The 14158-nt window shown below is 45.7% G+C and overlaps 1 protein-coding gene across 4 annotated transcripts in view; it reads right to left on the reverse strand.

Annotated features, from left to right (window-relative positions):
* The window catches only part of DPP8 (dipeptidyl peptidase 8), a 34380-nt gene that overhangs the window by 16376 nt on the left and 3846 nt on the right, over window positions 1-14158 (reverse strand). Inside the window, exons 1-11 of one of the 4 annotated variants that reach the window (XR_003254863.1) lie at window positions 12208-12400; window positions 11691-11960; window positions 9982-10094; window positions 8854-9027; window positions 7742-7910; window positions 6412-6522; window positions 5901-6029; window positions 3941-4002; window positions 2801-2901; window positions 1491-1668; window positions 36-195 (exon numbers count right to left, since the gene is read on the reverse strand). Coding sequence is in view for 3 of the 4 variants with exons in the window: in XM_026074018.1 (XP_025929803.1) it covers window positions 36-195; window positions 1491-1668; window positions 2801-2901; window positions 3941-4002; window positions 5901-6029; window positions 6412-6522; window positions 7742-7910; window positions 8854-9027; window positions 9982-10094; window positions 11691-11949 (1456 nt within the window). In the remaining variant the exon portion in view is untranslated. Of the gene's footprint in view, window positions 1-35; window positions 196-1490; window positions 1669-2800; window positions 2902-3940; window positions 4003-5900; window positions 6030-6411; window positions 6523-7741; window positions 7911-8853; window positions 9028-9981; window positions 10095-11690; window positions 11961-12207; window positions 12434-12480; window positions 12949-14158 lie in introns of those variants that run through there. The other 3 variants (XM_026074018.1, XM_026074010.1, XM_026074029.1) reach the window with 3 other exon arrangements.

Raw genomic sequence — 14158 nt, forward strand, 5'->3', positions numbered from 1 at the left:
ATGCCCAATTAAAGCAAGAGAATAATTTCAGTTACTTGGAGCAGGGAGGCCTCCACACGACCGTTTATACTTGCTCTCCTTCAAAACTGAGGTGACTTTGTAGAGGTGCCGGAAACCCGTTTTACACTCAGAGGCAAAAATGAACTCTATTTCATCTTCATGGGCTTGAGGGAAAACATGGAAGATATCATGGATCTGTGGAGACAGGGCAATGGACTATTATTATCAGCAGGACTTTGGCACTGAAGTCACGCATAGCAAGTTCCTCTCCCTGCTCAATACAGACAACACGTAGTTCACGCTAGCAGGGTGCAGGGCACTGTACCTTACTGGGAGAATCAACTACCCTYGTGATCCAGGAGGCGCCTGCAGGCAGCAGCCTCACATGCTGCACAACTCCAGATTCTTTACTAGTGTAACTCTAAAGCCTGGCTACAGAAACAATTAAGTACGTTTTTCTGCTCCTGCCTCTCCTGTTTAGATGCAGAGGTGGATCCAGCTCTACAGACACTATATGGCAGCCACCCAGAGAAGCCAGGATTCAGTGCCTTCCTCTGCCCAGCGCCGCGTGGAAGCCCAGAAGCAAAGGGTTATTTAAAGAAAGGTAAGCTGACATCATCTCCCCACTCATGAAGATGCCAACTCTTGCTTCAAGGGACAATCTTTTGGGGTACTCAGAAACATTCATCTGCACAGTATGAACTGCCAGGAAAAACAGCTTCAGTTAGTAAAGATAATGGAGAAAGGACATCCATAGGCACATCTCACTGCACCATCCTGAAAGAGAAAACACCGTGCTGTAGAGAGCACTCGCTGAATAGAAAGCATTCACTGGAAGGCTTTGGGCAAATGCTCCCTGCCGAAAGATCTACCCCCCAGCGGTTGGTGTTGTCAGGCCCTCCTGCACCCTGGCACACCTCCAACGGGATGCTGTTTYAGAGACATCAATCTTAACCTGCAGCAGTGAACAGYGCTCCTTTTTGTGGTGTTAGCCTAGCATACCGACATCCGCTCTCACATGGCACAGGYCCAGACTGTACATGGTCACGAAGGGTTTTCAGTGACTGTTAACAGACTTTCAGGACTTGCTCACCCAATCCCATCTAGATACCTCTTAATCAGCTGAAGATACTTCATCTGCTGGAACAGCTGTTTGTGAACAATCGCACCAAGAAGGTGGATGGTGTTAGCAGGTAACACCAGGGGCAAGGGGCTGTCCTGAATGCCAGAGCCCTGGCTTCCGTTCCTAACTCTGGCTGACCACTGCAGCCTCAAGCAAGTTGCTCTGCTTCCACTTCCCAAATCTGTTTGATCTATACATACTGTGAGCTCTTTACAGTAGGGAGCATTTTTTTACTGGAAATRCACACAGAACCTTGCACAACAGGATCGTTATCCTAGGCAGCACAGTAATCCTAATGTCACTCAAGTGCTACAAATAGGGTCTTGAAGAACAAACTGTTAGAGGAGGTTGAAATTCAAATTCTTACATTTATCCAGATGTCTGTTGTTTCTTCATAAATAATGAAAGGTGTAACAGAGTCTGGTACAGCATCGATAAGTTTCTGTCTTTCCATTGCATCATCTTCTATAGGGATGAATAATGCAGGCGGGATCAAGACTATCTGAAGTCGTGTTTGGGAGCGATCCAGTAAGATGGACCAGATGCTGTTGAGGGAGACAGATATTAGAGAAAACAACACGCAACCACGAGTATTAGATGCATGAGAAAATATTAAAAGATGCCCATTAGCATTAGGAATTTTGAGGGAGTCAAGAATGTTCCATTTCAGATTAAGCACAAGGCCACATGTGAAATCTCACCCACGAAAACAAGTTTGTTCCATAGTATAAGAGCCTATTTCACTTAATTTCAATATTGTGTAACCAATGATGATTCAAAAGTTTAATTAATTCTATTTCCCCAGATTTGTATTGTGCTTTAGGGGAGAAAGAGAAGAGAAAAAAAAAATCAGAGGCAATAATGAAGTAGAAAAWTTTCAATTTAAATTTCTGGATACTTGTGAAATACTAATGTTTTAAATCTATACCTGGCAGAGAATAATACTGGCACCTAAATGACCTGGCAGCAGACCCTGCCAGACTTCTGATGACTTTACAAATAGCTCTAATAATTATCCTGCAAAAAGCAAGACAATGGAACAAATGTGTCCCTTCATTTCTTCCACATTTGGGGGGGGGGGGAAAAAAATTAAAAGGTGAAAGTCAGCTTTAGATTCAAGAACTGGAGAAGCGCAATTCTGGAACAGCTTCTGATGAGTTAGAAACACTGTACTACATCATCTACAGGGTTAAAAATGACATGCAAATGTAAGTAGCACTTACAGCAGGTTTTCTGATCAGTAAGCCTGGTCAGCAAGGATGGTCCAGTGGTTAGGGCGCTAGCCTAGGGCCTGGGGGACCTGGGCTCATTTCTCTCCTCAGTCACAGACTTCCTGTGTGACCGTGGCAAGTCACTTAGCCTCTCTGGGCTTCAGTTCCCCATCTGTAAAATGGGGATAATAGCACTGCACTCTCTCTCACAGGGATGTTGAGAGGACACATACATCAAAGGCTGTGAGTGCCCAATACCAAAGCAGTAGGGCCAGGTACCAGAGAAAGAGACAAGGAGGACTCTGTTTTGGTTTTGGAAAAATTGTCCCCTTTGCACAAACAAGTTGGTAGCAATGAAAAAAATGAAAGCAGGCTTAAGCTAGAAGAAAAGACAGAGCCATTACAATCTGGCTTCTAACTATTTTGCCCCAAACCCTCTAAGCAGAGACAGGATTAACATACGCACTATTTTCCTTCTGGCGTCCACCCAGCTCTAGCAATGTACTCTACTCCTTCAAAGAGGATCTCGAACGGCTGAACTAGCTCTTTGTCCACAACATCTGCAATCTGTTGACAAAGCAGCAATTCAGTGACACTGAGATGAACCCCCACAATCAGTTTCATGCAAGATGAGAATCCGGACACAGAAGACTTCTTCTGTACAGCTCAATCAATTTAGATTGTTCAGCCTTTTCAGCACAGGGGATTCAATCCCATCTGTAGCCAGACATTAGAATAGCAGCAGACTGCACGTTACCAGCACAGGTAAGGCAGGGACTTGAGAAATCTGGAGTCTGTCCACAGATCCATCACTGGTCTTGGACAAGTCACTTGAACACTCAGTTCCCCCATGTAAAGATAGAAAGGGGAGGTGATTTGTACCCAACTATTTTGTAAGGAGTACAACTGCTGCAGATAAAAACATCCTGTATGACAGCCAGTTATCAACACGGTTCCAACTCACAATAAGCAGTTTTAGGACAAGCCACGGCAGCACCCCATGGGTCCTGACAGTTTGCCTGCCTTTGCTGGCTGATGTCAGTGCAGCTACCTCAGCAGGTGAATGTAGATGGCTGAAGTACCTCAAGAGTAGAGAGGATCCTATTAATCTATAGCTGGTATTGTATCTGTTTGGTAAGATTAATTTCCCAACTGTCCAAAGATCTTGGACTGGGCTATTGCAAATTTTTGCATCTGTTAAAAGATCCTTGGGGTGAAAATAAAGTTCATCTTTCTATGTATGCTCATGGCTTTGTAAGATGATACATTCTCTTTGCAACCAACTTCTCCAAGTATCTGCAGCCAACCAAGAGGTCTGCCACAGAAAAATGTCTAACCACCCACACCTAAAATACTGTGCTCTGCAGCTGAGTTCATAAACCAGTTTTGGGGAAGGAAAGGACAGCCTTAAGAAGTATTGCTATATACACAGACATGAACTATCTGCATGGGAATGAGCCAAGTGTTCACAGCACTACCTCCAGAAAAGCCATTCAGCTAACCCACCCAAGAAAGTTGGTTTGTACTGAAACGGGAGAAAAAATTAACAAAAAAAGAGTGACAGGTGTTAAATTTATGTAGGAAACAAACATAACACAGAACTTACTCTTCCCTCTGCGTTGATTGTCACTTCAGATATCTTGAAAGTGACCTTTGGATTTGCTGTACCTATAAAACAGATGTTAACAGTCAGGAACCAATTGTTTGCTTCCAAGAGGGCAAACCTGAACAGCGGATCATTGCGGTGTTATTCATACAGAACTGGAAAAAGCAAATAGCAGAMTGCTCTTTGATCAAATAGCCCACTTGCATGGGTGAGAGAGAACAGAACCAGGCAGGAAAAAACACCCCTGCAAACACAAAGCAGTCTCAGTGGATGTAATCCTGCAAACAGATCTGACCCAGAGTCACTACAGTCACAAGCAGTCTTCTCTCCCACAGTCAGAGGATGCAATGCACTAGCTGGAAGTAAATACTCAAGGGCGACCAGGATAGCAAAGCAAGCTTTGGTTTATTGTCTGGGTGTTATTCTTTGAAGAGGAGCATAAAAAGTGATCCAGTGCTCACAAGCAACTTCGAAAATTAGAGCAAGTCATTCTGCAACCAAAGATCATTTCTTTCTGCATTCTTAAAAGCCTATTACCATGACTAGCGAGGTTAAGATAAAAAGGTACCTATGTGTTTGTGCTAAACACTGAAAACCCAAAATTAATCCTTTACACAAAACCTGCACAAAGCAGCAATTCATCCTCCCGCACACCACAGCAAARGTGGAGAATAAAGCCACTGCCTGTCGGTCCACAAGAAGCTACGTGTGGCACCTTCAGTGCACTCGGAATATTCACAGTGCCGCTGTGAGGTGCTCCCACRTCATCAACCCCTTTTACACATGCAAACTGATGCACCGAGATGAAATGACTTGCCTCGGGCCACAGTGCTGGTCTATTTAAGTACTTATCTTTCTCCTGGTAACACAGTACCTCAAAATTCAGCCCTCATAACAACCTGCAGAAAAGGGCTATTGTYCCTGCAGCACAGACTGGAAACCGATGCCCAGAGACTAAAACCTTGATCTTTTTGAAAGCATTTATTAGACTTCAGTTGAAGCTTTTTCCTAAATTGCTGAGACCTGAGAACTGAGCAGAGCTATAGCAAAAATACCCTCAAAAATCTGGGTGTACACAACTAAAACACTCCCCAAAAAATGAGGGGCCATCTCTCAGTTCCCAGGCTAACATTAAGCCTTTCTTGCTCCTTGAAACAAGTAGTAAATCAGGGTCATGAGCAGAACTCTCTTTTGCCAGTGGATCAGGGAATCCGCAAGATCTGAAATGAATTCTGCAATGGGGGAAGGACAGCCCTGCTGAAGCAGCAGTGAAATCTCACAAGAACAAGGGTCAGCCTGTCCAAACTTGCCCCATAAATGTGATTCACGTGACAGTGAACCAGCCCTCAGCAGGTTCACCTCGGCCCCGCATCCCTGCTCCCAGGGGGATTCCACTTGATTTGCTTCAAGTCTGCCCTCGCCCCTTGGCTGCTGAAGCCTCCCCATCTTTTACTGTTTGAAAACACGGCAACAGGGGGGTTTCCTGGTAGGCTGCAAGCATGCAGTATTTGTAGTTCAACGTCCCTTTAGCAAACGTGGGGACCAAGAGAGTCCTTCAGAACCCAAACTACCAGAGCATTGCCAGCAGCCAAACAGAAAGCCTCCAAGAAAGAAGGGCATCATTCTGCACCTATTTCCTCAAAGACACAAGGCTGTAACAAGAATCAACTTCTCTGTGCCAGGATCTGAGGCAGCAGTTGGCCAGCTCCTGAGAGACCCAGGCTAAGAGCTCTCACCGACCACATGCCTGGAAACTCAGCACAGCCACCAGTGACTAAATCTAACCTCCACAGCAGCAGTTTTCCCAAACACATTTGCTCCACCTGGACACCAATTCAAGGACTACACAACATCCCTCCAACATCCCTCAGCTGTCAGCTAAGAGAGATACTGCCATAAGGCACATGCAATAAAATACGGGTTTCCCAGAAACAGATATGCAAGGTCATCAGGGTCTCACCAGTTTTGGGGTACCGAAAGGAATCTGTTCTTCTCGTCTCCAACATAGGCGACGTGACGTGAATAATTTCTACCTCTGACTCATCATTTTCTTCATAAAGAATTCGAAGAACTTTACCCCCATTCAGTGCTGTAAATGAATTAACATTTCCTGGTCAGAACAGCTCTAATGATTGGTTATTGCAGGCACCAAAACTCTCCCAGGAGCACAAGCAGATAGAGGATGAAAACTAAACAAAGTGCGTGACTCATGCTTCATTAAGCAAAATACCCTGAGACTCCTACAACTCCTATTATCATCGTGAGAAGAAAAGTCTCTTCCCCCAGTAACGTGTGCTCAGAAGGCCACTCTAACACATCCACCACTGCAGACAGTTCAAACGGAGGCACAAGTATACTGTTCCTATCTTGCATACAGACAAGTAACAGAGAAAACTTAACTCTGCACTGGACGACACAGCATAGGGGCCCCTGCTCGCGCCTGTCAGACCCACTGGATCCAGCACACTTACTTGGCTGTGCCTTCGGGCTCCACCAGTAGCCCGTGTATCTGTCAAACTCCTCCTGCAGCACAAAAGTAGCCACACCAGCAGATTTTGGATCCTCCTCAACATTGGCCAGTTCTAAAAAAGACACAAAAGAACCAGTTAGCTGTGCACTGCAGAACCAAACCCCCAGGGAACAACTGCATGCAGATGAATCTGACTTCTCAGGAAGTTTGCTTTCTGCTTCCACCCTGCTCTGTTGACTTATTTGGGGAGGATCTAATCCTCTCTGACATGGCTTCTTCTTTCAGGAAAGGAAAGCCATCCTCCCTTTTTACTCCTGCCCAGTTAGTCTCTCTATTTTCCATGCACTCATCCAAGGAAGAAAATATTCTCTCTACCTGAGCTCAGTGAATTGGAACTGCAACTTTCAAAAATAGAAAAAAACCCCAAACTTTCTGAATAACTAAAAATGAAAACACCAATATTCAGAAAAATGAAAATATCAACATTTTATCAACTGTACAAACTGAAAGTAGCAGACTTACATAACATCTCAACATGATGACATATCCATAGGGCTTCAATATTTTTCCTGTTACCCTGGAGGTAACTTAGCAGCGCTCCATAAATAATTATCATCTGAGAAGGAGTCATTGCTACAGTTTATTTTTAATGTACTTACATAATATTTTAATATCTAACATTTAAATAAGCTTAAGCATTATTAGAAAGTGTCAAAAAATTTAATCTAATTAAAAATTAAATTACATAGTTTAAATAGAAGAAGTATGATTTAAATATAAAATGTGATGGATTATTAAGAAGTGTTTTAAACACAATTTCCCGTTTTCCTTCCTCCAGGATACATGTCTTAAATACAATTGGAGAGGGATAAGAAGGGAAGATCTAAGTTACTGAGTGAGAGGGACCAGCAGAAGCCACAGTGCTATTCAGCAATTATCTGTATCATTTCTTAAAGGCCATGCAGCCTGACTTAACTGACAGCAACTCTCCTCCAGCTCTATTCCACCCACAGCTCTTCCACACAAAAGACGCCGTTCCAGAGAAAAGGAACATGCTGTGTTTCAGAAAAGCCTTCTATACGTATTCAACAAGTAATTCATTTTGCCAGATTCCATAACACAGGAAAAAGAATCATCCCACAATATTTGCAGTAGAAAAAAACAGAGAACACAACAATCTTGGTCAAATCCAAGATGCAATAAACATCGGATGTTCCCCCAGATTTCAGAAGAACCCCTGAAGCCATTGCGGAATTCAGTCTAGCAACAGCAAGTGCAGAGGAGGTGCAGAGGAGATTAAAAAACACAGATTTTAATTCAGGATGCATTACCATTGTGCACAAACGTTAGCCTCCTTTCTTCTCTGGTTTCTATATTAGATATCCAGATGTCATTACTATGGATAAATGCAATCCAATTTGGATCAGCTGGACAAAGCTTGGGATCCATCCGGATGTTTGGACAACTGGTCTCCACCAGAATGGGTCTTAAGGGCTGTTGCTGTTTGAAAGAAGACAAAAAAAAAAAAGAACAATTAAGCAACTGATAAAACATAGACGCTTACAGAGGCTGAACTGGATTCTCCGAAGGTCTCTAAGACCACTGTGGTGTGCATACCGACTTAAAAGTGCACAGGTTTACAAGAGCGGAATCTCAAATAAACAGGTTTACAAGGGAGGAACCTACCCAATTTTAAACACAGAAAAATACTATGCAGATATTTTGTAGGTTGTTATGCTTCTACTATAATTGCATAGACCCCACCAGGACCTCTTCTACCAGTGCTAAGGACTAGCCACAAATTAGAAGGTAGCTTGCCTAGAGAAGCTTGGCACACTCTTAAAAAACGCACCCTAAAAATGGACTGGCGGAACACGCAATAGTTGTCCTCCGAAAGCAACCTGGGATACAGCCAATTCCACCTGACAACAGGGTTAGACAGGCATCGGGCACTTGGTACAACAAAGAGAAATGATTTCAGCTTTGAAGTCTAGCTCCAGCACCTGCAAAGAGTAAAGGCTGCTCTTTCCGAAAGTTACACAGCTGAATTACCCACATCCAGCACTGACTGCTCAACAGTGACCTCTAAACCACAGCTCGTGAACAAAAGCTGCCTCAGATGCGACTTCTGACTACAGGAAAGAGCACGGTGCATCAAAGCCCGTGTTGCTTTGTTATCGGCATTGCTGCTTATTAGTGTTCTGCCTTGCTGCCATATTTTCTGACGTCTCTTAGAAATCTTGTTCTGAGTTTCTACAACCACAGAAACGTGCCCCTTTAGGAGACTTCTCCTCCCTGTTTCAAAGGTTGTCAAGGCTTCTTGCCGTGCCAGTGCAGCAATAACTGATGCTCACTCTCTTTGCCTTCACTCCAAGCCAAAGGAGTTTCCAGCCAGAGGAAAGCAGTACTATGGTAAAAGAGGATGAGAGATGAGTAAACTCACAGTAAATCCATGAGGGCCTCCATCTTTTACGTGATAAATTCCACTCCCAGCCTGAAACAGAAAGGTCCCGCTTTCTCGGTGGTAATCGTAAGAGGCGATCCCAATGGTACCGATTCGCTTCCTCTCCCGTAGCAACTCCTCTTCACGAGAGTACATCCCATAGTCCAGGATGGCCTGAATATGGGCAGAGAAGCACAATCAACACCTCCACCCTGCACCTCCTACTCTGCTGTCAGAGCATCTCGGCACACCGAGCCTCCAGGAGCAGATGGCTGTGCAGACACCCTCCTCTTGCAGAATCCCGCTGGCAGTCAGCAGCCCCCTCCCGCTTGTGCCTCTGCTATCAGCGCTTGTAGGTGCAGGCCCAAATCAGATCCCACACAACTGCAAAGCTGTCAGTCACTTCTGCTTCAGCAAAGCCAGCATTATTTTCAATGTACGTTGGTATAAGCAAGATCAGATTTAAAGACCTGTTATTTCCAGAACGAGCAGGAGTGTCTTTGCTAACTTTTGCAAGTACACACAGTGACCAGTCTGGTGGGAGGAGAGTGAATCAGGAATTTTAAGTCTGGCTGACAGCCTCAGGAAGTAACGTGGGAAACAACACACCTAATTCCACATGGGGTTTGTCCTGCCTCCTCCAACCTGCCGTCTTGCACGGGGTGGGACAGGYGCAGGCTTGCTATGTGCAGAGGTGATGAGGGGATGCACACCCCAGTGAGTGGGAAAGAGATACTCTGCTCTAGCATGAGTCACGGAGCCACGGAGAGATCCTCAGGGGGGACTCATCACTTCTCTGTGCAAGACAGTGATTATCAGAAACTACAGGCTCCTACAGCAATCCCCAGGCTCTCGCAACACAGAACTTGATGTAAATTAGCACTTGCAAGGCAGAGGGGAAGTCAGACAGCACACAGGGGTTTTATGACACACGAAGGCTGCAACTCCAAACACTGATGAGAAAACTGGGCTTGTTTTGGGGATGGCTGCAGAGTCTGTTAAGTACCAGGAGAACATGAAAATGTTTAAGACCATAAACTGCAAACCTTATCGATGGCTTATAGGTGCAACCACAAAGCCTGTACACATGCTATGCTGCTATGAAGCAAGAAAGAAATCAGGACTCACCGGAAAAAGATCCAAAAGAGGCTTCCAGGAAAGCAACAGGATGGCAGCTTTGTTTATGGTTTTGGGAATTTCAGAGTAGAAGAGCGTGTTCTCCCTGTTCTCCCCAGACATTGCTATTGCAAAAGCAAGGAGAGGAAAAAAAAGGAGATTAGTCCTCTGTTAATCCAAACACTTTCAAAGGATGCCCAGGAACAGTTTAGCAGCTCCTTCCTACCAGAGGAAGTACTGTGTCTCTGCAATGCAGGCTCGCTCTGGGAATTCCCTGCTTCACAGAAATGCAAGTCAGAGAAGGCAGAGGAACTACAGCCACACACTGCCTTGAGTATATCCATGTCTTCTTGAATGTTAGTGGCCCTACTATTTTATAAGCTTTCAAAATCAAGAAGTGCCTTTCTACTAATTCCCTTGGCTGGGTTACAGCATGATGCAGTTCATGTTCCAAAGCCGATGTGTCTCTAGGGAGGATTGAATGCTCCTTTCCGCCTCCTTTCCCTCAATGTTGTTCAGATTTCTGAGAGCTCCTGCCAAGGCACAAGGGGATCAGTCTGGACAGAGCCAGATGTGCACTGGGGAAGGTCAAGCCTGACCTGTAACTCAGGAAGTGGCACCTAGCAAACCTGAGCTCATCCCAGCTGGGGTCAGCCTTGCCAGCCTTAACTGGTCACCTCAACGTGCATGAACTCAGTATTATTCAAGGACTATCACTCCCTTTCTATGAAAAGGGGAACAGAGATGGATCAACAGCTGTGTGACTATGTCACTGCCCAGCACAGCATCTGCAGAGACTCTCTGAATCATAAATCTGAGCTCAAGCAACTTGTCTGAGCAGCAAGCAATGGGGCTAGAACATGGCTCTGGCTCCTAGTCCTTTGATCCAGCCATTGCTTTTCCCCAAATCCCGTTTTCCCACAGACCTGTGTTCAGCTAAGGCAGCTTTTGACAAAAAAATGTTCATCCACCAAAATGCCTGCTTCAAAAAGCAACCCAAAAGTTTGCTCGCAGTACCATTTGCAGTGCCAAATCACCTCAAGCACAGCTGCAATTCAGAAACGTAGATTTACCAAGTGAACGCTAATTAGTGAAAACAGTGCAGAAGTGAGGAACTGAGGCCAAAAGTGATAAATTACATTAATTTCTTCATTATCAAGACCAAAAACATTGGGAAAAATATTTCCACTGTAAGCTGYCCCCACCCTGCACTGCTATTCATTACCGACAGGATCACTGGAAAACCTACTCCATCTGTAGCTGAGGCATGAAGGACTTTCAAAATTATGTTTATAATCCCCACTATGGAAGCAAATATTCAGGAAGGAAAAAAAAAAGTTCTACCCACTAATCATAATTAAGAAAAAAGGAGATCAAACTGTCACAGCTTTTGGAGAGGAGATATCATACTTGGAGCGAGAAAAGACAGCCCAAACAGACTTAAAACATCCTCACAGCTTGGGAACATGCCCCAAAGGACACTTCATAATTCTTTTTCCAGCTCTAACAAGCCTAAGGGGGGTCACTTCCAACCACACCACTTCTGTGGGAGATCACATCGCAAGTTTTAATTACATATTACAATCATGACGTTTGACCAGCCTGGCATTAATTCATGTTGAGTTAACTGCCAGATACATCCAGTGCTCAAGAACAGTCAAACCCAAACAGCCTCTGCAGCGACTGTTTAACGAAGGCACAAGCTGCCCCAGCAAGCTTACCCAGATAGTAGATCCTATCTGAATGAGGTCCTTCAGGGTCATTTTTCTTCACAAACGTGAAGTCATGAGGAGCTTTTGCCATCATATACCCATGGTACTTCCGCGTATCGGTGAGCAGTTTCCGCAGCTGGCTCCAGGAGTGTCTCTCTACATAGAAGGGTTCCAGTTTGGGCTGCTCCTCTCTCTGCACCTGCTCCTCGCRGCCGGCAGTTTCAAAGATTTCAAGGCCCAGCTGTTCAGTTTCCATGGCTGCTGCCATGTTGCATGGTTCTGGAAGAACAAAATACCAGAGGCTGAGCACTGCCTTTCAGCAGCCCAGCAAACATCCCCTTCGGACTCCCAAAACACACTGCAGCAAAAGCACGGTAAGAAAATCACTGCTTTCATGCAGGAAAATCTGGCAGCAGGAAAAGGGCTGGGAAAGAGTTTTCTGCTGGGGAAAAGAGGCTGCCATCATTCAGCCTTTCAGAATGGGGCTAAGAACTTCATAGATCCAAATATACTTATTGCCATTTGCCTTTTCACCTCCCCAGATAAGAAGTACTCATTCTCATTTCAGTTTGTGAAGTAGATAAGCTCTTCCCGGTTAAGATTTGTTAAGCTCCTAACTGCTTCATTCTTCCTCTCTGTGAACAGCCTGAATAACACCTTGGCACACTGACATCAGAGTGGAAGACGATTAGGACTGTAGAGAGATCTGGAACGACTGACTGCTGAGAGGAAACAGTGTTAGTAGTTGATTTGGAACCATACACGTGGCCATATACAACTCTCCTAGGCAATCACGTACCCTTATTCCCACTATTCCACAATTTGTTGGGTTTGTCTGTGTCTCCTTTCAAACGAGGCTCTGAAGAGCTAAGCAGCAATCATCACCGTTTCTGAGCAGACACACTGATTCCGTGCCCAACTGCAACAGCACTGCTAAATCAAGCTTACACGGCGGTTCTCTCACCGCCAGCCTCCAGCCCGCAGCCCTCCCTCGAGGTGGGAGGCAAGCGGCACTGCCGCACTCCCATTCAAGAGCGCAGCAAGCTTCCAAGCGCACGGCTCCCGGAGCGTTTTCCCTGCTGCTCCTTTGCAAAAGCTGAGCTGCGCTACAGCCGTGCCTCTCTCTGGGCTGTGCTTTGGCGCGTGGCGTTTCCCTTCACTGAAACGCAGCACAAGCCTGCAGGGCACCCTCGGGGATACAGTTACGAGGACTGTCTGGCTGGGGCTCTTCCAGAACTGCAGTGTGGTACCGAAAGAAAGGGGACACAGTTAGGGAAGCATCTTCCAAACTGATTTATCTACAGCCTAAGTCTTATCCTCCTGGATGGGTTGTTCCTTTAGCAGTTATTACTTCCTGAAGTTAGCCATGTTTTATACATCTGAGCTGCACTAAACAGCCCAGAAGACTGAAAATGGGAAACTCGCTCCTTCAACTGTAAATCACTGATTTGAGTCCAACAGCCATAAATGCCACCACAAAGCGCCTTACCGGAGAGGCCAAGGACTGCGGACTGTCAATTCAGAAAAGGATTTTCCCTTTACATATAATGGGAAAGTTGCGCAACCATTCAGCATGCTGCTAGGGACAGGCAGAGCGCGGTGGCCAGGAACACCTGCCTAGAGCTTGACACAAACACTGGCACAAAATAAATCAAGCATTTCCATCTAGCAAACGGGCACTCAAGGACCATCAAACCTCCAGCCGTGTGCTTAGACAGCACGGCTCCCCAACACAAAGCTCTCCGATGGGCGGGCTCCCCTGCCGCTCTGCACAGCAGGGTGAGATGTCGCTTCACCAAAGAGAGGAGAAGAGACTCTGGACAACTTGGACCAAACCCATTTCAAACACAAACTGCTAAAAGTGAGGTAGGGCAAGTTTGGATTGAAAGTGCTGCTTGGTTCCATCTTTACAAACACAAACGCAATGATTTCTTTTGTCCAAGCTATTTACGACACAAAAACAGAGCAAAAATGAAACAACCCTGTAAAACTGGAAAGAGAGTTCAAATACATATAGAAAGCAATGCTCCGCTCAGACCAAATTAGAAACTGGGAATAAGAGCTCAAACGTGAACCAGAAAACCCTCATCTAACGTGCAGATGCCCCAGAGAAGCAGTCTGCCTTTCCCATGCACACCCCAGCTGTCGGTACGTTTTAACCTTGCCTACTTCTCATGCTCCCAAGAAAACAAACAAAAAAAAGGACGGCAGCAGATTTTAATGAGCAAATAAGAGTGAAAACTGCCGCCCAGCCCGGTGATGTTAGCAAAGGGCAGCGTAAGGCTGCGCCTCTCCGGAGCTCACTTAAAGCGCGTTATTCCCACGCTCCTACTGCCAGCCAGGAGAAGCCAGGAGCCGGTGTTCTCCCTCGAAGTCGCTCGGGGGAGGCCCCGGGCCCGGAGCTCTGCGGCCGCCCCCGCGACGAGGGGCGGGAGCGAGGCCCAGCGGCAGCGCTGCCGCCGCGCTCCCGGCCGCCA

This window comes from Apteryx rowi, unplaced genomic scaffold, assembly GCF_003343035.1.
Source record: "Apteryx rowi isolate R43461 unplaced genomic scaffold, aptRow1 scaffold_11, whole genome shotgun sequence".
NCBI lineage: Eukaryota > Metazoa > Chordata > Aves > Apterygiformes > Apterygidae > Apteryx > Apteryx rowi.